The sequence below is a fragment of the Corapipo altera genome, unplaced genomic scaffold (assembly GCF_003945725.1).
Source record: "Corapipo altera isolate COAL_440 unplaced genomic scaffold, ASM394572v1 75, whole genome shotgun sequence".
Lineage (NCBI taxonomy): Eukaryota > Metazoa > Chordata > Aves > Passeriformes > Pipridae > Corapipo > Corapipo altera.
This window is the reverse complement of record NW_020884887.1, coordinates 6,734,919-6,760,468: the sequence shown is the minus strand read 5'-3', so window position 1 is coordinate 6,760,468 and position 25,550 is coordinate 6,734,919. Positions and strand designations below refer to the sequence as shown.

At 39.5% G+C, this 25,550-nt stretch overlaps 1 protein-coding gene across 1 annotated transcript in view; it reads right to left on the bottom strand.

The window, feature by feature from the left end:
- Positions 1-568: 568 nt before the first annotated feature.
- CPEB4 (cytoplasmic polyadenylation element binding protein 4) overlaps positions 569-25,550 on the bottom strand; it is a 41,596-nt gene continuing 16,614 nt past the window's right edge. Inside the window, exons 3-8 of the mRNA XM_027643138.1 lie at positions 12,132-12,305; positions 9,705-9,794; positions 9,093-9,211; positions 8,116-8,230; positions 7,745-7,926; positions 569-4,980 (exon numbers count right to left, since the gene is read on the bottom strand). Coding sequence (XP_027498939.1) covers positions 4,753-4,980; positions 7,745-7,926; positions 8,116-8,230; positions 9,093-9,211; positions 9,705-9,794; positions 12,132-12,305 — 908 coding nt within the window. The 3' untranslated portion in view covers positions 569-4,752. The remainder of the gene's footprint in view (positions 4,981-7,744; positions 7,927-8,115; positions 8,231-9,092; positions 9,212-9,704; positions 9,795-12,131; positions 12,306-25,550) is intronic.

Below are 25,550 nucleotides of genomic sequence, written 5' to 3'. Positions count from 1 at the left end.
CAGCTGTGTTTTGGGTTTCACCTCTGTGGATGAGCTGCAGAGAACACTGAGCACAAACAAGTGACCCAACTACAATTACCTGGCCAGGTTCTGCAAAGAATAGGAAGGGCAGTGCTGGAACTGCTGAAAGGCTTTTCCAAAGCTCCACGAGGTTTCTACTGAACACTTAACAAGCACCAAATTCACAAAATTAAACACTTAGCATGCAACACATGGACCCAAGCAGTAGAGAGGGTTCTCAGAGCCTGATTCAACAGAGAGCAGCTCTACAGCCCTCCAGACACAGCCCTTCCCAGTGCACAGCTCTGCCCATGGATTTGGTACTGACTGGGTGCAGCGTTCAGGGCTCTCGGCATCTCTCACCCTCCTTCCTCTCCCCAAGGAAACCTCACTGCACTTTTGTGACCAGAACAGGGCACCAGAACTTCCCCTAAAGCCCTTTTCACCTCACACAGCCACACAGGCACCATAACCTCTGTCAAAATCACGTCCCCAAGCCCCACGAGCTTCAGCCACAAAGGAACAAGTGTCTACAGGAAGATCAAAATAAAAAGGTTAAGGAGAAACATTGAGTTAAAAGTTTTATTCATTCAACATCTCACATTACAAATATTTAAAAATTATATGCATACTGGTATAAATAGTCATTTGCAAACTATTTAATAACATTAATTTTCACTAGCACTTCAACAAATGAACTCTTTAAAAAAAGTAACTTGTGTTATATAACTTAGAGTAGAACATACAAAAATATGAACTTAAACGTGAAAATGACTTTAATAAAAAATGAATTACCCTTATTTAAAATGCTATAATAAATACTACAACCTCCCCATACACAGTAAAAACTATATGGAAATTCAGCCAAGTAGTACAATTAACTGACATACTTAAATAACTTTTCCTTCTGATAATATGAGCAATACATTGGGGGAAAAACATATTAGGGATTAGTAAAAACTAGACACCCACTTGCTAAAAGTTTCACTTCCAAAAAATATAACAAAAAATCTGATGAAAATTATAAAAACTAATTATACTTTAAAATTTAAAAATATAAAAAATAAAACAGTTGAATACAATATTGTCCCAATTCTTACAATGCTATCACAGTAGCTTTAAAATAAGATAATAAAATAAAGCAAATGACCAAAACCTTTTATTCCATTTTTTTTTAAAAATAATCTCAAATTTACATTAGTAGAAAGATTGATTTCTGATTCTTTTCTTTAGAAACACCAGCAAGAAAGAGGATTTACTAGAACAGTAGAAAATGACATTTTTAAATGTCTGCAATTAAAAACAAAGAATTACACTGCAAAGATCTTCCAGAAGTCTGAAATAGGTATTGCACATAACTTGAAGTTAACTTGCCACAATTCATCACATTCAAGTTTTAAATCACCTTTGAACAGAAGGTTTTAACTCTTCAAAAACACAAGGGGTGAATTATCAAGTCTTTCCAACAGCATCCTTATAAAACGCTAAATTCAGTCACTGCAAGGTTGAAATTTGCATTCTGCAGAGGTCTGTGTATGGAGAAGTAGAGACTATACCAAAAAGCACGGGGCAGTGGGGTTCCTTTACATATAAAATAATCAGAAACACTTTATTTTACATTGCAAAAATAACCATGTAATTACTCTGTAACTACACTGGAAAGGCCTGGGCGGTGCCAGGCCAGGGGGATCCGACTCCACGCTCCCCAACCCCGCTGCTCATCGAAGGGATACCCCACGACTGGTACCTAATTACACGTTAATCACGTCTGGAGCTACATGGTAACCCCAAAACTACAAACCCCATGGAATCAGAAGGACATGTCATCACTATTGAAGCACAGAGTAATGTATATAATTGTTTATGCCCTGTAAATCGAAGTGTAACCAAAGGATCTGTAAACACGCTTGTCACACAATCACAAGTGAATATTAGTAGAATAACAATTTCTTACATTAGTCATGCATACTAACATTACATGCCTGCCACCCAGCAGGCTCTCTTTTATTCTTTAAATATAATTTAAAAGAGCAGACACATTTCTGCATCAAACACCTAACATCGATTCTTTATTAATAATAAAAATGGCTAAACATTCACCAAAAACGTCTGCATTTGTGTATAATTTTTAAAAACTCAGTAAGAAGCGGTAGACAATTTTGATGGTTCTTGACTTTTAAATTTCTACACTATATTTATGCATTTAAATTTCATGGGTCTAAAGACAAGTGTCATTTGTCACTTTCATGCTTTTCTTCTTTAATTCTCAACTTTACATATACTATTTCTTAAATTATATGTACACCAAATACCTGGTGCTGGGCTAAGATGTTTAAGCAACATGCTTTCTTTTCTCTGCAGATTCTAAAATAGCATTGCCAGTGCACAACATCCATAATTCAAAATGTATGCAGAGCACTGAAATGTATAAAAAGCAGAATATAAGAAAATAAAATTTATTAAAATTATTTATATTAAAAAATGAAGTATATGAAGATCTCTCAGTAATAAAAGTACAAAAAGCTACTCTTTGCAATATGAAAAATTGAGGTATTGCATAAAGAGATATCCCGTCAGTGAAAAGTGTGCCTAAAAATGCTCACTGTTGGAAAAACAAGATATACAAAAGTAGTGCATAACAAATATACATTATGTGCATGACAAAATAAGTTAGCTACAAAAACACTGTACCGAAATTCAGCAGGTCATGTACAAAGGGAAAAAATTATTATTCAAAGCTAGTTCTCAAACAGTGTTATTTCTTGTAATGGAAACCCACCTCACCTGTTTGCTGGGTAGGATCGGCACAATAGCACACCCCAAGCCACCTACAAGCATTAAAAAAATTAAAGGAACATTCCAACTATAATTATGTACTTCAGAGAAAAAAAAGTCCCTGACAATCTACACAAGAGCACTCTGCATTTGCATTACTGTTGTCAATATTTTCAGGGATTTCAGTAAAAGCAGCTCCCTTGCTATACTTGACTAGTAGACAGCAAATGTCTCCATTTTGACCTTTGGAACTTGGTAAGGTATAAGTTCATTAAAGCCTGTATTGAAAATAAAAACTGCTTCTCATACAGATAATCGGGGCTGGGGGAACGGGATGAGGGGGGCCCACGAGGGCTTTTAACGGAGCAGATGTTTTCCAAGCAGTGCTGAGGCAAGTCTTTGGTTTGGGAGACTCTGGGATAGTCCCAGGCCACTCAGAAGATTGCCAATAAATCAGTTTATTTGCACACTGCTACATCATCATTTGAGAAGTTGGCCAGGGAATTAGTTCAAAGGTAATAAAAATAATTTTCAGAACTACTCCTTCATTTGCCTATTTCAAACTAACCCCCTGCACATGGATGGGTTAATGCTTCTCAAGGTAGAACTCAGTTACAATAAAGCCGGCATTAACTTCGCAAGGTTGGCACTTCAAATACCTGCGTGTCTTTATCTCCCCATAGTTAGTTCTGAACAGGTGGAATCTTAGTTGGGATCCTTCTACAGGGAGAGTAAGAAAGGCGTGTGCACACTTGCACCATTCCATGCACAAATTCAGAAAATAGTGCAAAACAAGATTTGAAACTCCTTCAGTTCATGCCGTCTGTTACCGATAAATTTGAGGGGATTTTAAACTAACTTTACGTGGGAAACCAATAAACAGCCAATTTGAGTTTGTGTGCCACGATGGAATATCAAAACTTCAGTAAAAATCAGTGATATCCTTGAGGTATCTTTAGGTTTTCTACTTTTTCACGTCAAAATGGAGAGCAAAAGCTGGCCCCTGATGAATGTTAGTATATTAGGATATAGAGTTATATATAGCCATCAAAAATAAAATCTATATATTTATCCTTCAGGAGAGGAAATGCCAGTTCACTAGTTGTCATTACTCTAGCTTTGGTAGAATATCTAGGGCTGTAACCAGACAATTGAGTTCTCTCAAAGAAAAAAAAAAAGTGCACTCCCCCCTCAGTAGTAACTTTACTCAACTTTTACATTCAGGAATTCTTAAAATGTAATCATTTTGATGAAAATATAGTAAGCTCTGCCTATCTCGTTAGTAATTTGGATGCGGGTGGTAGCCAGAGGCACGGTCAGATACACACCGAGCTAAAATTTCAGCCTCAAAACCCTTAAGAGATTTAAAAAAAAAAAATAAAATCATTATTATAGCGCTGCTTCAACTTTGCTCATGCATTTTTGTTGCTTTAAACATGCTCTTTCCTGTTGGTAGGTAAATGCTAACTTCATCTGTTGCTGGAAAAATCCAAAGTCCAAACAAAAAAGAGAGGCAAAAACAGGCTTCCCTGGGGGAAAAGTGTCAGAACAGACTGATAGTGTTATTGTTACATGGTTATTTAATAAAAGTATTATTATGTTCTTTATCAACAATAATTTAATTAAAAAACCAAAATACTCTATTGTTTCAATTCTCTTTTCTTAATATTTTTCTCTCCTCTAAGAAAACGTTGCAGGAAATTAAGTGTTCTCTCGGTAGTAAAGACAAGAGAATGCAACTCACTTGCAACATGTTATCGATACGAAAAGGAGTTCCCAATACAGTTTTCAACGACAAGGTTCTATAAAATACCCATATTATAGGTAATTCTTTCATTATACTATTGTTAAATTACAGACTACTACAAAAGGACATGCTGTGTGAGTAAGAGACAGGGCGGGGAGGGCTGGGGGCAGTCGGGAGAACAGAAGAGTGCACTTAATTGGAGGCCTGCAAATGAGCACTGCAGTGATCCTTTAGTTCCAGCGGAATGAAATATGTCTCGGGCGATCTCCTCCCTCCTTCACCAGGGGCTTGTGGAACTCCCTGCCAGCACGTGAATGGATAGCAGCCCAGCAATATTCACAGTAATACTGCAGACAGGTAACGTTAGCACAGAAAAACGGAGCGAACTTCCCACCGCAACGGGCCCCCTGACATTCATCACAAAGCTGATCATCCAAGACATATGGCTTAACTTCCACCTGCGGTCAGAAAACGAGAAGAAAGTTCACAGTGCTTAATTACAATGTAGATAATGACAATTCCACAGCACCTACTCTCTGTGTTGCAGCAGGATGGCCATCAGAGTTCTGTAGCAGGGAGTTTACACTCAAGAATTTCCACCTTGATTACACATGATCATGGCTGTTGAACACCCAAAACTCCAGTCACTTGAGAACAGTTCTGCTCCCAATCCCTATCCTTAAAAAAAACCCAGAAACCAATGCTGACCATCAGCATCACACATGCTGTCATTGATTTATAGAAAGGTCCAATCAACCTATTGCTGATAAACAGGTTGCTATCAAACCCCTGGAAAATCCTGAGGGGTTATTTTTAAACATGGTGATGCCCAATTAAGATCCTCCCCATTCAGGCAGGAATGGAGACTATACAACACTGTAACTGCACATTAAATATGCATGTGGTCTGCAAATGTCAATGTCGGAATTCCCAACATTAAAAAAGTCATTTATTATCTAAATAAATAGCTCATGTCTGTATTTTTTTTTCCATGACTTAGTCCTCTCAGCAAAGGAAATCCACCTGATCTTGTTGGGATACAATGAGAAGCTTAACACGGAACTGATTCCCGCCTACGCTGTTGGCATTAAGGGCCAGGTGATGGGCTGTAATTCAGTGCAACAGAAACAAATATAGGTACAACTTCCTGCTCTAGAAGTGTTTGTGACCCTTCTCTGAAGCCCATTTAATTAGATGTATTCACAAACATTTTCAAACATCCAGACTTCAACTGGTATCTCTATTGTTATCTCTGCATCTGCCCTGGGGCTGCTCCTCTCTGCACCTCACAAGCCTCTGAAACACCTCAGTCAAATAAGGACATTCACAAGTTCTTGTGTTTTAAAACTTACCCAATTTTATCACAGTCCAGACTGAAGTAGTTTGATGTCATTTGTGCTTACAGGAAATATAAGCTACTTAGAGACAGCACAGCAGCCTTTTTAATGACCTCAGTTTTTCTCCTCTTCCAATGCTCAAGTTGCATTTCCCAAAACCCCTTTGTGCCAGCTCAGAACGAATTTGTAGAAGAGCAGAAGCAGACAAATATTCTCCATCCCCTACTCTGCTATGTAGTGTGAGGTTGGGAATGTATTGAGGAGTGTTGGCTTCTCCAAGTGCTAAAAGGACGAAGATGCTACACAGGCCTCCTTCACGTGGTGATTCTCCTCTTACCTCTGCTCAGCCACCTTCAGAGGCCAAACCACAGCACAGGTGTCCTCAGCACATTTATTCAGAGTGTGACAGGAGCTGCAACTGCTCCCTGAGCTGGTTACAGAGAGATTTCTCAGCTCCAGAGAAAAAGCTTCATCAGGTCCACTTAGGGTGGCAGCACTTGGCAGCAGTGCAGGCCACGGAACACTTCATTTGCATTATCTCTGTGAGGGCACACCCTTCAGCAGCACCTCCTTGCCCAATTTTACAGGAAATCCCTTATTGTTACTAGTTTTGTTTTTATTTTTACAGAAGAATATTATTAGAAAATTCTTAATAAATAGTACCTTATTAATAAAAAGCTGCATTGCCACTGTTGTACTTTTACCTTCCTCATGCACCCAATCCCTCCTGCAATGAATCCTCTGAGCACTTATCTCCACACATTTATTCTGAACTACACAAAAAAATGAGGAAATAAGGAGAGTGGGAGGAGAGAAGGAAGGGGAAATGGATTGCAAAATCTTTGCTAGAGTTCACAAGCACGCACTTAAATTTGTAGTCCCACCAGCTTCAATGGACCTATTCACCCAAGTGTCTGCTTATGCAAGCACAAGTTGCACAAGGGCAGCCCAAATTATTTGTTCAAAGCTGTTCAGAACTTATTTCGGAGCCAAGATTAGAACAAAGACATTCCAATTCACAGGCCCACAGTCAAATTGTTGTTACAATTCTTCTACCCAAGCTTTATAGCCAAAGCAGGAGTGAAATGATAATGAGCTAATCAGCCAAGTTTGGAGGGTTTCCGCTGTATTAACTATAAAATTAAGATCAGTAGTGACAGTTATGTAGGAAAAATCCAGGGACAAAGGATGAATTAGACAGAACAGGATATGTGAGCATCTGAGTTTCTCAAAATTGTGCTTTGAAGATCACTGCAACTGGCAGGTACATTTTATAGAGATGAAGAGGGCAGAAGCAAACTGCAGATCCATTTAGCATATTGCTCTAATTTAAAAAAATGAGGAATAAAATAATAAAGGAATAAAATAACTCAACACAGCCTTTACACAAGCTGTGGGGGATGATTGTGAGGCTGCAATGCAACACAAACAAGTTTAAAAGGCATTACCATGATGGTCTTGGACACGCAGCACACACTGTGTAACCCTGGGGTGGTTCTGCCCTTCTTCCAAAAGATGCAGAGCAGGAGTGAGAACTGCTCCATCTTTGGCAGATACCTCACTCCCTGCATTACACAAACACTACAAATACTTGCAGTGGGAGCATATGATGAGTGCAATATTCTTACAAAAGGGCAAGGCAGCTGACACGCTTCCCACTGTGCTCAGCAATTCGAGAAAGTCTGTTTCACAGTTGCCTCCCACGTTCCAGAACCAGCAGCTCTGTACCACTCCTTCATCTTTATTCCTTGTTGTATCTAAGTGGCACAATCCAGCCCTAAATATGCAATTAATCTGATCTAACATTCACAGCCTCCGCAGTGACACGTGTTTACAAGGAAGAGCATTTCCAGAGGAAGCGCGGCAGGAGGAGCGCAGCCCTTACCCGTTTATCAATCTCTCCGTGCTGCAGCTGAACAAAGCGAGCGCTGATAGCAGCAATGTAACTCTGTTGATTAGAAAATGCAACCCGCCCAGCTCCTTTGGGGTACTTCAGCTCGGGGTCTGTGTCGATTCCAGCGTAGCACACCCCTCCGTACAGCCGGTCCATGATCATCGCCAGCTCCACTGAACCACAAAGGAAAAACAAACGGCGCTGTAGAATTGGCAGGTTTTTTTCTAAGAGCATCAAATCGGTCAGTCCGGTTGCGTTCACATCCCCCACTCAAGATTCCCTTGCTGAAATACTCGTTTCCCCCACTGCTCCCCAAACGAGGCTGCACATCCAACATGCCCAGTGGAACACGCAGTGTGTACCTGCTCGTAAAGGCCGAGGAACACCACCAACAAAAATGGTTTTTCTTGGGTCAAGAGGCTGTGAACCATCCATAACAAAATCACTATCACTAAGGTTCCAAGGCCGGATCTGAACCTATGGACAAAAAGCCTTTTTTTTTAACCATTCACAATTCAAAGTATCTCAGTAATATAAACTAAAACAGTGTCCTACAAAGAAGAAAACTTCTTAAACAGCCGTACTTTGTAAACTCAGTTTCTACTTGTTCAGCAATCATTTCTCAAAATGAAGTGGTAATAAGCTCTCTTAAGACAGACCATTTGACCGTACTAAATTTCAACACTTCCTTGTTACCCAAATTTCAGGGGAAAAAAGCTCACCCTCTGCTTATACATTTACTTAATCATGACTGAACTGCTCTGTACAACTCCCCCCTGGTGCTCACAGATCTACCCTGCTCATATTGTCCCAGCCAAATGCGAGCACTAGACCAGCCTTATCTCAGTGCAACAGGCTTCAGAGTTGCCTGTTTATTTACTATGCTGCTTTATATTTGTCTACAGCTGGTCAAATTTGAAGCACAGGAATACAGCAGAATTCCCTCCAAACTCTTAACAAGCTTCCATCAGCCCCCAAGCCATTTGTACTAATAATTTATACTTCAATGCCACGCTGTGCTTTTTAGGATTTGTCTCTGTCAAAACATGTTACCTACAACACTCAAAGACATTATGAATTCTACATTTTCATTAATAACATGCATAAAATACCTGTCTGGAAATACATCCTTTTCTAACCAAAATATGCATTGTAACTAGACTAAAAAATTTCATGTCTAGTTCAAAAATAAGTAAGTTGGTCTCTTCTCTTTGAAAACTTAATTTGACACCTTAAAAATTTTAAACACTAACATTCTGAAGACAGAAAAGATGCATTTGAAGAGACCAGTTTTTGGTTATCACCCAGGAGTTGTGCAGGCCCTGACAATTCCACCTACCGGTTTGTCTTTGATAGTGGGGCTGGAAACACAGAGATAGAGCTTTCCATCTTCTTCAATACATGCATCAATCAGTGCCTGCACAGAGCTTTCATCTTGGAACAGCAAAAATGCATATCCTACCAAAGGGAAAACAGGCACATAACTGGTTTTGCCTATTTGCCTATAGGATAATAATTTAACCCAGAATTATGCTTGACACCATGTCATCACACTGTCACACAGCAAGGGACGAGCTTCAAGGTGCTCTCACACATTTACAGCCCTCTGGTTGATCATATAAGAGACAAAATCTTTCCCAGCTTCTGTGGAAGCCATTTAGTCCCTTTAAAGAACTATTTAGGGTTAGGTTAAAAATGGAGAACAACAGGGGGAGAAAAAGCAAAATGGAATAAAATAAAAACAGGAAGCTAAGGAAGAGTTCTTTTAGTGAATAATAATTGCAAAGCCACACTCTAAACTTCACCAGTTTATACCAATCCCAAGGACTAACTGTTTGGATTTTTTCCCCTAAACATTGTGGCATTGTAAAAACAGTCTTGTCTAAAATGGAGTCTTATAAAGAAAAATTATTCTGAAATGCTCATATGCTGTTGGTTTTCAGTTATTTACCTTTAGGAGGAAAATAAGATTTGCTCTCTGCCTTGTGTGGCCAGTCTACAATTAAAGGTCCAAAGCGACGAAAGCTAGCAGTGATCTCATCTGTAACAGGAGACAGGAAAAGGCATGAATTTAAATCAAAATAAATTGAATTTAAGACATCTGAAGAACGCTGATTTCAGGTAGCTTCATTCTCTAAACAAACATTCTGTGACCCTCGAGGTTCAGCTGCTCAAAGCAATGATCAGTAGCTGATGAGGAATCTTTATACCAAGAGAACACCCGTTGTGAAACAAGACAGACCAAAGATCAGGCTTTTCTTTCTATTTTTAATTACAAATAAAAGTTCATAACCCACTAATTCGCAGGAATGGAGTCCCTGGATCTATACAGTTATAACAATCCAGCTTCAACTATTCTCCCACAGAGTTTAGAGGCAATTTGCTGACTTGCTAGTAAGCAATCAGCTCTGCCAAAATAATTGTGGAGGACTGGAAACAAATAAAGGGCCTATCCCAAGACCCAGCCATGCCTGTTCCCATCACATGCCAGTGCCATATGTGCACACACCATCTGAGCTTGGCCTCAAACTAAAGCAGAGTGAACCTGGAGGACAGTTATGGAATTTTATAGGTGAAATGGCAAGAACATGTTACTGGCTCACGGAGTAATTTTTGTATCCATTTCAATTCTGCCCTTGACCTCAGATTCCTGGTAGAAATTTGCATATGCTAGTTCCACAGAAGCCTCCTACTTGGGATTTTGTTCTTGAATTTGAGTAATTATTCCCTTTTCCTTCTCCACAGACACAGCTGAAGCAGCACCACCTAAAGTTCTCTGCACATAAATTTTTCATTCAAAAACTGAAACAAAAGGAATAAACTTCACATTGCTGGAGCATCACCTAAGCTGTCAACTGCTCAGCTCTACTCTGCTTCTGTACCAGCTTTCTGTACCAGCACTGTGGGGGTTCCTAATACACAATTCAGTGGATTTTCACCATCATATGCAGTAAGAAAGCTGAAAAGGTGTTGCCAATTATGTCTTTTTCAGTTTGGTTACATGATTTGATGACATTGCTAATGAAATAACGACTGACAAGCTTCTCTGTGCCCTTCAGATCCTCAGGAACACCTCCAGCAATGTTGTGTGCCAGGGTTACACACTGATGAAGATAGAAACCAAGAAGACCAACACTTGCACTACATATCTATTCTTAAAATAAATCTCAGTGCAGAGCAGCACTTAACCCAAATTTAATGTCAAAGCACATACGTGAAATGCATTCTAGAAACAGGATCAGAAAAACCTTAAAAATTCAACTGTGGTGCAGATTTTAAACTGGATACTCCTTATTCTAATTCACACTTGTGCAGTTAACAGGATGAGCCCTGACAGAAGCAACTCAGAAATTCAAGCCACTCTCCTCGTACAGGAAGATCCTGTTCTTCAATATTTGGGGTCCAGAGACCAAAATATTGACATACTCCTCTGCTTTTAAACCCACAAAGGTGACAAAGTTAAGAAACAAACAAAACCCAAACAACAACAAAGAAGGAGAGACGACAAGGTCATTTTTCCTCTTGTAAACATCATGTTATATTTGACCTTTCAATAATAAAGTAGCTCTCATGTTTGATGTGAAATTCAGGTTGCCATGTCACAGTAGTGCACACTGCCACACATCAGGAGCTCTCTGACATAATTAAACAATTCTGTGATTAAAAAAAAGCAACTTCTCAGATTTATTCCTGCATTTCTTTTAACCACTACCCCAGCACGATCAGACATACAGAACACAGAGCTCTGGTGAAACAAAGCTTTATGACATGTGTGCATGACTTTTTTTAATTTTTTTTTTATAACAACTGCAATGTTCTGCCACCTGTGTCTGTCTGATGGACCCACCACAAATTCCTGGTGCCTCACAGGATGCCCCTGCACAGATTCACTCCTGTCTGGGTTCTCACCATGCACATGTTTGAAGCTACCACAGGACACGAGCACTGCTGGAAACAACCTCAACAGCTACACATGAGCAACCAAACAGAGAGTTAGGACTTACTGTCCCATACAAATTTTATAGAACCCTGAGCAATACTTTTCTTACGACTGACTTCGGGGGCCTGTAAAATGATTGCAATGGATTTCTGAGTTTCAGCAGGTGATATTTGCTTGTTTATTTTTGCACTTTTATACTTTTCATACTGCTGAAGTCAGGTAAATGCGTGGTAACGTGATTTTCTTCTTCAATGGCAGAAACACTACAGTCTAAACTGACCTGAATTATCTCACATTTGGCACAGAATGCAAAGATCCATTTCCGTATCAAAGACTTTGGAAAACAGTCGTTCCTGAGCTAACAGACAAAAGGTTTCACACCCCAGTTGTGCCATTAAGGCAGAAGCAGCTTTTCTGGGTGAGATTTTCTGGGTGTACCTTCATCAATGTCCGGTGGCAGCCCCCCGACAAAGACTTTCCGGGAATATCGCTCCACGCGCTCTCCGTTCTGGTGGGAGAAGCAGTGAGGAGATCCCAAACCACTGTGCAGAGTCTGATCCCCACGTCCATCATCCAGGAAGCCATCTTCCATTGGAAACAGTGAAGACTGACCTGAAGAGGGGGTTAAAAAAAAAAAAAACAGGAAAAAAAAAAACATACTAACAGAACAAAGCAGACTCTGTTTAAATAATTGGAAAAAATGCACCAGTTGCTGCATCAGCAGAACTGTGAGCAACCCGCCCTCTGAACGAGCAGTTATGGTCTCAATTTCATGTGACCCTTTTGGTTTTCAATAGCATTCAGCAGCTCAAATGCATTATTTCCTACCTCCTTCATAACTGCACTGCTGCTAAGACAGACTTGAAACAAACTGGTATTTCTAACAGATGCTCAAGTTGACCATTTTCTGTATTTCACGTTTCCAATTAGATTTCTTTTAACAAGTGTAAGAAGAGAAGGGAATGTAAGCAAGTCAAGCCATATATCACATTTTCCAGTGAACAGCTTCTTACAGTGAGTCAATATGATTTCATGGTGTAAATGGGAAAACAAGAATTCTACCAGCTAAATACATCACACATTTAAATTAACTGATATCAAAGCATATCATAAACCACCCACTTGTAAATAACAGAAAAACAGGAAGACCCACTGTCACTTACTGCAAAGACTCAAAACTGTCCCCCCTACAAGTTCACTTTGATGTTATGACAGAGTTCCATTAATGGAATCATTCTAAGAGAAAATGTTGTAAGCTTCCCCTCACAGTCCAGTTTCCCTCTATGATAATCCTTTATCACAGATTTCCTAATAATATTTGTTACTTTCAAATAATATCCTTTTATTATAAATGCAACTGCATAACATCATAAATAGAGCACCTGCTGTTCTCTTCCATGAATTCCCTCTTTAGTTACAGTATTCAAGAGCTACACAACAAACTGAGTAGACTTCTACTCATTTAAGGAGCATTTTAGAAATAAATATATATAGGGAAAGTAAGCAATGAGGTGTGCTACAAGTTTTAGGATACATTTCCTTTTGCCTATGATGGGATATACTATGTCTGCTTTTTCTGGATTCATCACAATCTACCACAGAAATGTACTGGTGAGGTTAATTTATCCTGCTCTTGCTTCCTTCCTTTGAAAGAAATTGATTTTAAAAAAGAAAACATCTTGAGAACAGAAAATTTGACCAATATCCAGATGTTTGCCATGCAAAAAATCAAACAGCTAACAATGTGAAAGAAAAAAAATATAATAAAATCCACTGTCCATAGAATTTACATGAATAAAAAATGGAAGGCTTGATCAGGTTGCTTTATTTGCAATTTCAATAATATTTTATACACCTTTAATTAAAATAAAAGTCACGTATAATCAGGTCTATTTCTGTAGCTGGGCAAACCTGCTCCCTGCTCTGAGAAAAATACTGTAATATTGACTTAAACATTGCTTTTCCCTCATGAACTGCTGCACATGTCATTTCTTTCATGTCTTAAGGTCTCAGTCCTGCAGGTATCGGTGGGAGGGAGCAACTCCCCAGACCTAACCAGCCTTTTCAGGTTCATCAGCTGCTGTTTGCAGGATGTGGTTACTGAACCCAGCAGGACACACATTCACTATAGACTATGTTCCATCAGCACCCAAAATAAACTTCTCCAGCATTGGCATTCATAACATACACACAAACAGCAACACAGCCCCCCGGGGTAACAAATCATACAGGTGATGTCCACTGCGAGAACTGTGACCATTTCAGCCAAGTACTCCCTAATTCAGTTAAAATGTTGATTTATGGCATGCAGACTATGTAAACTTATGTGAAACTGCTCCTTTATCATCTGAAATTTTGGACTTTGCCCTCTAGTAACAAATTAAGGTTATTTCTCCCATGAGACATTGTCAACATTAGAAAATTAAATAGGAATATTGTTACCTCGCCTTCTCCCATATGTCCTTGCTGCATGTTAAATGAGAAAGAAAACAGCCTTTCAATCATTGTTATAAGGACCAAAAGACCTTGTTTTATCGCCTTTATACTGACTCAGTGATTCTCAAGCCTTTTCATATCCAGGTCATTTAAAATGGTGTTCACAAGCTGACCCCCCCACCCCCCATGACTTCCTCACACCATCTCTGTTACTTACTGATAAAACACATTGACAGGAGACTGACAAAGTGGATATGGATAATGAAAGAGACTTTTTCAAAACGATCTTAGTCCTCAATTTGCACATTAATTTTTATTTATTTCTTTATTTTAATCTATGTCTAGGTGTGTGTCTATAAGCAAATGGATCTTTTCTCCTGCACCAAGTTCTCTGCCTTGCCAGGCTCAGAATACTCTAACACTGATCTTCATCTGAGCTGGAGGAAAAGCCCTGACAGAAAGAAAGGGAAAGACTATTGGGTTACTTTCTGTTTTGAAATTAGGTTGATGTAAAAGCTTTGCACAACCCACAAAATCCTTGGTTAAGTTATTACTGGCAAATAACCAGCTGAAATACTGACAAGTTAAAGGAGAAAATGTCTGGGCCACTAAAATTGCCTTCCAGACCCTCTGCAGTCTGTGTACAACAGTACAGATTATCTCATATTAACTCAGTACACTTTACTGGAATAATTCAAGTTACCCACCGGTTCCTACTTTTCATGTTTCAGAACAAATCAATTCTACCACTAAAAACCACAACATTTTCTGTGCTGGCTTCCAGGACCCATTGTCAGAGCATGGCCAAACTTTCTAATCAAACTTGCACATTCTTTCTCTTTTAATCTCATTAAAATCTGTTTCTGAAAGCAGGCCAAGTGTTTTCAAAACTTGGATTCTCCTGGCAAGTGCTATGAGAAACTCTGAGCACATCATGTGTTTTATTTTGCTTCCCCATTCAAAACCAAGGCTGACAATTTAAGCATTTAAATATTTGTAAACCACAACAATACAGGAGTCATTTCCTCTTTCAAAATAAAAACTGTATCAGTCCAATTTACTTCATGATTATTTAACATCTGTAAGATCATTTCACTCCTCTGATCTTTTGCAGGTGGAGGCACTTACAACACCAAGAACACAAAATGATGAAGCCTCAGTTTTTGGACTGGAGCATATTCTTGAGGCACAGGTTTTAGGGGAGAATCTTAAAGGCTGAGAGCCTTTACAAGTATAATTTTTTCCATGGTAATTTTGAATTATACAAATCCAGGATGCTGATATAGTCCTCAAAGCAGAAGTTTAAGGTTCTTTCACAGAAAGCAATCACAATCTTCCTGCATCCCTGACAAAACTCAGCAGCCTTTGCACGTTTTAGAGAACATCAAGCACTTTCAAAACCAGCTCTGCCTATGAAGCCATAAAAATCCTGCTTGTGGTTTCTAAATTACTAACAAACCACAGAGCCTCCTTCACTCAGTACACCCCTCCTGGCAGCAGAGCACGGAGCACAGACCCGATTCCCGCTGCGGATCTGTGACCACCACTCAGGTCAGAGGACTCCTCACACCTTCATCACCTGTGGCACTCAAGGCAAGAGGGTTTTTCTGCTCTACCAGAATCAAAACCAACAAAAAAAGGTTCAGCCACCAACTAGGACATATTTCCAGTGCCAAATACTACTGAAGAGGTTTTGAGAACCAAATACTAAGATTTTTTTTTTCTTCTACCTAATTTGCTTCTTATTTTCTGCATTTGCTTCATCTAACCCGCAAAATACCAACATCTGACAGTTCAAAACATTTCTCAGGAGCCACAGTTTATAAACTACCCCAGTACAGCACAGATACAAACTTTCTCTGCTCACTGAATGCAGAGTTCATCACACGCCATTAATTTCACACAATGTGAAACTCTGTGAAATACAAACAGCATTGAAGTGAAGGAATGTTCTTTTGGCAAGCCAGGAAAGCAGCTGAGTTCCCCTTTCTGTCCCTGGCTTTCATAATTTCATATTAAGAAAAATCTTTGCTACAGGAATACCCAGCTCAGCTGCTACACAAATGAAGCCTTAAAATGCTACCAACCATGGAAAAAGATTTAATTCAGGATACCACAACACTTGCCCATCCCCTAAATGAGACAACTACAAAGTTGGTTTGGATTCCTCAGATCTGTTTTTCCCTTTCTCATTTCTTCACTGTTTCAAATAATTGCATAAAGGGCCTAGGACAGATTTACTTATCTCACAAGATGTTTCAGCAACAATTATGTTACAAAACCTAAAAAACACAAAGTGTGTAACTAATTCATCTGCTCATTAATAACAATTACTTTGTCCCCTCAGCCCTCCCTGCAACACTCCTTTCTATGTCAGAAATAAAGTCATGCAGAAAGTCAATGATCTTTTGCAAAAATCTGCTGCTTTTACTGTCTGTCATTTTAAGGAACATCATGAATAAGAAACCCACTCAAATTTTTGTGTCTGCTCCTCATTTGAGCCCATTTCCCTTGCTCCCTTCTTTTTAAAAAATCATATATTTTGTGTCTAACATACCTCCAATTAAATATGCTGAGCTTTCTTCCCTCTACAGGAAGCACTGAAAAGACTGTCAGGATGTTGTGTATAATCCCACATCCCAATGACATTCTGCTGAAAAAGCATGAAAAATATCTGCAGGAATCCTAAATCACATCCTGAACCCCAAACTTCCTACAAGCTTGACCTACACTAAGTGTGCCCAGGTTGAGCACCTGGTTCTTGCTGCCTTCCCACCTGCAGAGTGATTTTAGGTGTATTTTATACCTATACCACCATCAGCTGATGGTTAAATATTATATAAATAGAGAAAAGTGTATGAATCCAGATTTTTTTTTTTTAAATGGGTATAATAAGGTTTTCTTTATACTGAAACCTTTCTGTATTATTAATGGTACTGCTCATAGGTGACAAGTTGCTTATACTGAAAAGCAAATATGACCAACACCAAACACAGCTTCAAGCTTTCACTCAAACTGTTCATACTCTGAGAGGCATTTTCTGCCCCTAAGCAGAAGCAGGGAAGGTGACTTGTTGCTGGGCTGTTTTCTGTTTCACTTAGGACTTAACTTTTACAGAAACAGAAGTATCAAAGTTCCACAGGATTATTTCTGAAAGTGAGCTAGATATCTGTTGAATCTATTAGAGAAAACATTTACACGTGCCTTAGTTTTACTTTTAAGTTACAGAAAAATAACTGAAATACAATCTGGTTTAGCCATTACAACACCAAAGCCTTATTTGCACATTTTTTTTCACTGAACTACGTTTTGCAATCATAGCAAGATTTACAATGCTGTGCACAAGGCCATTAAAATATGAACTATAATATTTTACTACCTTTTTCCCCACTACTCCCTGAGGGCAGGTAGGGTTGACTGTAACTCAAGAGAGAGATTTTATCATCATTTCATGTTTCACAATGCCTTTCAGATGTCATGCATGGATCACATGTTTCTACCACAGGTAAGAGCACATTTCACAAGAGGTTCTATAAGGTCACCTCCAGCCCAATTTCACATCTCTATAAACATCTCCTTAACCAAACCAAGAGCAGAAAAAGAAAAATTCTAAAGAACATCTATTTTTAACATACCTTTGGTTAAACTATCTCTATATGAGGGTGCAATTTAGACACCCAAACAGATATTTTGCAGAGAGGTATATATAGTTTCTTAAATTAGAACATAAAAATCTTATCTACCTACATTACATGCAAAAGTATTTCTTTCTATTTAATAGAGCCTTACAACTTAAGTCTTAGATGACATTTTCAACATGAAAGCAGATGACTGACTGTAGTGACAGGACAGGGGAGAATGGCCTCAAACTGACAGAGAGTAGGCTTAGAGTGGATATTGGGAAGAAATTCTTCCCTGTGAGGGTGGGGAGGCCCTGGCACAGGTTGCCCAGAGAAGCTGTGGCTGCCCCATCCCTGGAAGTGTCCAAGGCCAGGTTGGGAGAGGCTTGGAGCAACCTGGTTTGATGGAAGGTGTCCCTGTCCATGGGATGATCTTTAAGGTCCCTTCTAACCCAAACCATTGTGGGATTCAAAGGCAGGCAAAAAAGGTACTCTTTTTTATGCATTCTTTTAGTTCTAAAATAGTATGGACAAAAGAATCAGGCTCCAGTTCTATGACTGTTAACATGAGCCTTGTGCCTGTGTGCAAAAACATTGCCCCATTCAAGCCCTTAATCTCATTCCAGTCAAACTGTCCCAAGCACATGATATGGTGACTGTGGAGCAACAGCCAATGCATGGTAGAGAGTGGCACCGACCCAGGATACCTGATCCAGCATAAATTCCATCAATACAGAATAAACTGAACAAAATTTTTAACAAATCTACACTGACACTGGACTTATTCCATGTCAGACCTTTGCATCTTACACTCACAGCCATCTTTGACACTGTCAAATGAGATTCCTGTTTTAAAAATTGTTTTCCAAAGTAAGCCACTAAAAGGGAATATAAGAAATTCCCTTTTTTTGGTAGATTTCAAACACTACCAAACTTCAAAGAATGAAAAACATTCCAATAGTACTTTCTTAATCTTAAAACAACCTTAAGAAAATTAAGCACCTCTATATATACATCTGAAGAATGTGTATTTGTCACACTTTTAGCAATGTCAAAGCCAGTATTAAATCAGCAAAGCAGCCTCAATCTGGCTGCAGAGTAAAATCAAGGATTAGCACCTTTGGAAGTACTGATTCTGCAAAATTAAGCAGCAGAGGTGCCAAAACCTGTATTTTTCCTCCTAACATATTTTTAAAGAAATACAATGTAAAAAGAAATTTTTTAAAGCATGTTATAAGAAATATAGCTCTAGTTTATGTCCAAAATGTCCAAACAAATGCTGAAAAACAAGAGTACTATTGTAGATGCAAATATTATGCTTTATTTCAAGTAAAGCCAGATGCCTGAAGACAAGTATTTACCATTCCTTCTGTCGAGAACAGTAACAAAATGAAGTTTGTGTTATTCCACAGCATTCAAGTACAGGTCTGACTAGAATCTTTAATTTTAAATTACAGGTCACTGTCACAAAACAACTGACAAACAAAAAGCAAACAGGTTTTTTTTCTTCAAAAACCCTGAAGAGAATCTACCTACCCAATCATTTGGTAAGTAACACTCTTTACCTGTGATTATGTTGAATTAATTGGGTTCACATGGTAAAAAGGTAGAATGTGAGTGAATGGCACAAAGCAGATTCTCAGCATAATAACTGCTAACAGTGAGTGTTGACAACTTTATACATCAAATAACTGGGGGATGGAGGAGGAGAGAAGCTGAGAAACGCTCAAAGGGAAAACTACAGTTCCCAAGCCTTGTGCAATGAGCTTCAAATTCTTGGGACTTTAATCTGCCTAAAGCAAAACTGCCTCACTGAAGAGATGGTGAAGTTATAGTCAGAAAAGAATCATCTTTGGGGGAAAAAAAAACCACACTAAAGGCTCTCACTCTTTACAGGCTGCCCAGAGAGGGTGTGGAGTCTCCCCCTCTGGATTAATTTCAAACCCACCTGGATTCATTCTTGTGTCACCTGCTCCTGGTGACCCTCCCTTGGCAGGGTGTTGGACTGGATGATCTCCAGAGGTCCCTTCCAACCCTGACAATTCCAATGGGATTCCCTGATTCCCATGCACTGCCCATCCCAGCTGCAGTGGCAGGCAGGGACAAGAAGGCACAACCTGCTTCCAGCTCGGCCACTCCAGCCCAGCCCAGCTGCAAATCCACCTTTGTCAGGAGCTCAAGTGAACTTGATTGGGCAACTGAGACAAAAAATCCTAGACATGATTCCAGCATGTAATTACAGAACCACAGAGTCACTGAGGTTGGAAAAGACTTTCAAGATCTTCGAGTCCAACCTGTGACCAAACACCACCTTGTCAACTAGACCAGAGCACTGAGTGCCAAGTCCAGTCATTCCTTGAGTACCTCCAGGGGTGGGGACTCCACAACTCAAGTCTGAAGGGGAAATGGGGAAAAAAAAAGGTTAACTATGAAATTCAGTCTGTGTGAGGGCTTTAAAACCCACCACCACTATTATTGCTTTGCTGCTGATGCTCTCAGGTCTGTCAGACCAACACAGGGCCATGTGGGCTGAACCTCAAGACGTGATTTTCCTACATTTCAACAACCACTTAACTACTCCTGAGAGGTGACAAACCAAATACAGTCTCCTTCATCTCAAAAATACAAAAGCTTCAAAGCCAACTTTGAAGTTTTCTTTGCTATCAGAATACAAAGAAATCCTCTCCTAAACCAACCTGCTATAAATCCTAAACAATTCCTAAACATAATTACAGCTTTGTCTACAAGGTATTAGTATTTTTTCCCTAATTCCAGTTATGTTACAGTGCAATACTGCAAATCAATTTAAGTGAAACCCTTAAATATCATATGTATTTGAACATTTTCTTCTCCAGGAACCCCCACAGGGTCTGAGATAAGAAACCAAAAGCAGAAGAACAAATCATGTAGCACAACCCTCAGCTGGAGACTGGATGTTCATTGGAATTATACTGTATTTCAGGAAAGCAGGCACCCTACTGCTGGTGGCACTGAGCTTTATTTTCTATTCATGTATGACTGCTGGAGAATAGACAAGAAGTTATAAAAACATCCAATCTTTTGCCTCAATACATCTTACAATTTATGATATGGAATAACTGGCAGCATTTATCTTTTGAACACTTAAAGTGTTACTACATTCACTTTAAAATTTAAAAATGAAGGCAGAATTTGCAACTGGGAGAAGGAAAAGCATTACACAAATCAGCTTCTCAGCCACAAAACTACTTCAAAGGTGGTAACTTCAGTAAATTCCAAAACACATATTAATGATGGACTTTCTGACAGAAGGAAAGGGAAGAATGGGGTGACATATCCTAAAAAATGTATTTTTTAAGTGACAAAACAATTTATCACACCTATTATAGAATTTATTGAAGAACTTATGAAAACATATGGAAAAGCTGCAAAAACTTCCCACATCTCCCATTCATAGTCATAGTTCATATCACTGTGTTCCCAGACTCTTCATACGTAGCATTTCACCCCAAGAGCTGCTGGTACCTGCCTACCCCATCCCACCAATTCCCACACCAGGAATTCTGCCTGTGCTTTACTGAATCACCTCCATGTGACTTGCAAGAGCTGGATTTACACCACAAGATTTAAACCTGGGGTTCCTGAAGTACAGGAATAGGTTCAACGCAATTTATTTTTGTCTATGGAAGGAATGATCACAAGACAGCCTGGAATGCAACATGAGGGCTTTGTTCCTTTTTTTAACCATCCTCTTACTTCACTCCCAAAAAATAAAGGAACAGTAACACAAGCAAGTCAACATCAACCTATGAGGAAAGGCTGAGAGAATCGAGATTGTTCAGCCTGGAGACAAGAAGGCTTTGGGATGGTCTGACTGTGGCCTTCCAGGACCTGAAGGGAATTTACAGGAAAGATGCAGAGAGACTACTTAAAAGGGCCTGGGGTGACAGGACAAGGAGGAATGGCTTCAAACCAAAGTGAGGGTGGGGAGGCCCTGGCACAGGTTGCCCAGAGAAGCTGTGGCTGCCCCATCCCTGAAGTGTCCAAGGCCAGGTTGGACAGGGCTTGGAGCAACCTGGGCTAGTGGAAGGTGTCCCTGCCCACAGCAGGGGTTTGGAACTGGATGGGCTTTAAAGTCTCTTCCAACCCAAACCATTGTGGGATTCTATGATCAAGCACTCTCCAGCACAACATTTCCCCATTTTTAATTTTTACAGTAAATAGCACAGGTAAGACACTAATTTTTCCAGTTACATAGGTGAAAAAAAATGTACCATACACTTCCCCACACCCAATCCAAATGGGAAAATAAAGAGAAAACCATACTTTAAAAGAATCACCACTTCATTTCTTCTGCTTCGATTAAAAAAAATGGTGCACAGGACCAGGCACCAGCAGTATTTATATAAGTATCCCCACATTCCATATACAAAATTTATCCTTTCCTCATACCCACCCAGTGTGACTGCTGAGCTGGGATTCTTGCTAATGGGATTTCTAAGTAAAGCTGAAATACCACTCCCTGCACTTCACTTGACATGTGCATATCTAGAGAGAGCCCATCACTACCCCACTCACCTGAAAGCCCAATTATCAACATTATGTGGAAAAAACAGCTGACCAATCTGCATTCCAACACACACTGCATTAAACCAAGTACAGATAAATCTACTGTGAGATGTATTTTCAAATTTGCCTTAGCAAGAGTTCTTATCATTCTACCTAATGCTGAATTCAAATAAGTAGATCTTGAATACACAAATTCTATATGCCTCACAATTCCTTCTAAACACATCTAAAATTGATGCAAAAATCAAATTTCAGGGTGCTGCATAGTCACTTCTGGGTATATGCAATAACTGCCCACTACTAAAAAAGTGTTTCTGTTGTAACTGTCTTAGGAGCAAATTTTTCCCCTTTACACTCACACCTCAGCACTCACCTCCTCATTTTTCCACAAAACTCAGCACCGTTCTCACTATACCCACTTCTTCAGTTTTAAGAAAAGCACATCAGGCTTTTCTTTCTGCTTCTTTCATGCCATTTACAGCCTCATAAACATGACAGTAGAGAGCATGCAAAATGGGGCTAACAAAAGACTCCAATGATTCAACATCAAGGCAAAAAGTGAACAAAGTGAGCAAAAAGAAAAAAAGACAGGTATTTTGAGCAATTTGGGAAGGGAGGCAGGCAAGTTCTGTGTCTTTTAAAACAAAGAACAGACACTATTCATGAAATACAGCTCCAAATTAAAGGCTGCTTTGAAGATGATCCAGAATGGTCAAGGATTATCAAAGCAAGAATTCAGAAAAGACAGAAAAACCCCAAAACCCACTCAGTGGACACTGATATTAAACAAGGCAGAAGATTAAACACACTTCTAAAAAAAGAGATGGAATTAATTTCACAGACACAAATACAAAAAAGAAAGAAAGCAAAAAAACCTTAGAAAGGTTTTAATCAGATTAGCAAGGCTGCTGTTATGGCATTCAGAACGATTCTGTTGGCTGTACCACTCTTGAAGATCAAATCACTGAGTTAGACATGAAAATATTCAGCAGTATTTCGATGTTTTGCTGTGTTTTAAAGATCCCTAAATGCCACATCATTTACAGCACATACATTTTTAGGAAATATCTTGTCTAAGGAGTACAAAATGCATTTAATTTTCCACATGGCCTCTGGTGAAGGGACAGCTCGTCAGGTCTACTCCAATGAAGTTCACAGGCATCCTAACACTGATTCCCAAATGGGATCAAGATCAGAAAGCCCTGGGATACTGTCCTGCTCTGTGGTGGCAGGGGAAGGAATTTCCTGGCCTCCAAGCATGGTTGCATTAATACCCTTTAGTTTATTGCTCAATGGTTCAGTTTTGGACAGAGCAAAGATCAAAGTATTGCTCTTCCATTAATGGCCCACCTCAAAATCCTGCAGTGGTGAAGGAAAAACATTGAGTTGTTTGATTGTTACTTGATATCTGCATTATCAAGACCCACATTCTATAATAATCAGCATTTCTCACAGGTATTATCAGAAAGTTTAAACTACTTAGGTAGCCCCAGCATAGGTAACCAACAGCATCTGTTTCCTTACCTTGTTTTCTTCCAGTACTATATTTAACATTGTATATATTTAACATAAGTCAAACCCCAGTTCTGAATGCAGTTCCAAAGGCACATAAATGTCAGCATTTTGAAAAATTCCTCAAACTCTGAACAGCACCATAATCTACAAACTACTTCCCACGCACTTAAAATTAAGAATATCGGTAAATCTTGGTAAAATAATTTAACATCAACAGCAATTCACCTCTTCCAGCTGTTTTCCACCACTGAAAACAAATACTAAATTGCCACATTTCAGTACATAACTTGGCTTGTGCTACTATTTACTAAATTATTCCAGATGATTGAAAAAATATTTTAATATACCTTAAATGTCACTTCCCTATCCTGGGATTTTTTTAATTTGCATTGTAATATGGGAATTTGCAGGAAATAATAAAACTAACAACAAAAACTTAACTACTGCTTTATTTTCCAATATGCATCCCTGTACATGCATACAAAGCATTTAAATTATTTATTGGCAATTACTGGGAATGCACAATGTTTTCTAAAATAGTGTAAGTGGGTCTTGGCTTTTTCCTGTCACTTGTAACAGAAAATTAAGGTGGAAAGTCAAGGAATAAACATGGCATTCAGTGCTCTGGTCTAGCTGACAAGGTGATGATCAATCAAAGTTTGGACTCAGTGATCTTGGAGGTCTTTTCCAGTCTAAATGACTGTATTATTCTATGAAAAAATTCTCTAAAGTATTAACCTAAATTACACTCTACCTTTGCCTCAGGGTAACCTGTATCTCAGTCCATATGTTTTCCAAAGAACCAGCAAATTCTCATTTCATTTATATCCACTTAAAATTCCAGACTGCTATAAATTTTAAGACTTTTTTTTTTAATTGACCCCATTTTCTTATGGCATACAGCACCACAAACCCAGCCCATCACTGGATAACTTAGCAGTCAGTCTAGTTCCAAGGCTTTCACTGCCAAAAATACCCTTTGTAGCTCCACATTCCTTCTCTGGCTACACACAGAACCCACACCCAGAGCTCACACTGCCAGTGGGGGGTTGTAGGTAAGGAATCAGAAGCCTGAATTATGGAAAGGGGAGGTGCCTGGGGTTTTAACACAGCCTTATGAATCACAGAATCACGGAATGGTTGGGGTTGGGACGGGCCTCTGGAGATCATCCAGTCCAACACCCCCACCAAGGCAGGGGCACCCAGAGCAGATGACACAGGAACACATCCAGGTGGGTTTGGAATGTGTCCAGAGAGGGAGAACGACTTCCCTGAGCAGCTGTTCCAGTGCTCTGCCACCCTCCATAGAAAAAAGTTCTTCCTTATTTGAGGTGGAGCTTCTTGTGTTTATGGCTATTGCTCCTTGTCCTTGAGAAAGTCTGGCACCATCCTCTCGACACCCGTCCTGCAGATATTTGTATGCACTGATGAGATCCCCCCCCAGTCTCCTCTTCTCCAGACCAACCAGGCCCAGCTCCTGCTGTCTCTCCTCATCAGAGAGTTGCTCCAGACCCCTCACCCTCTTTGTGGCCTCTGCTGGACACTCTCCACTAATGGCAAAGTCTCTCCATCGCAGTTTAACACCAGACCGAGAGGAACACGCCAGCTCTGGGAAGCACAACACTCCTGGTGACCCTTCCATCCCAGCTCAGGGATGGCATGTTCCAAATAAACTCACTGTACCTGGGGGTGTTCTCCTCTCCCCACTCCCACCTACAACATAAGTCCTGTCAGCTCC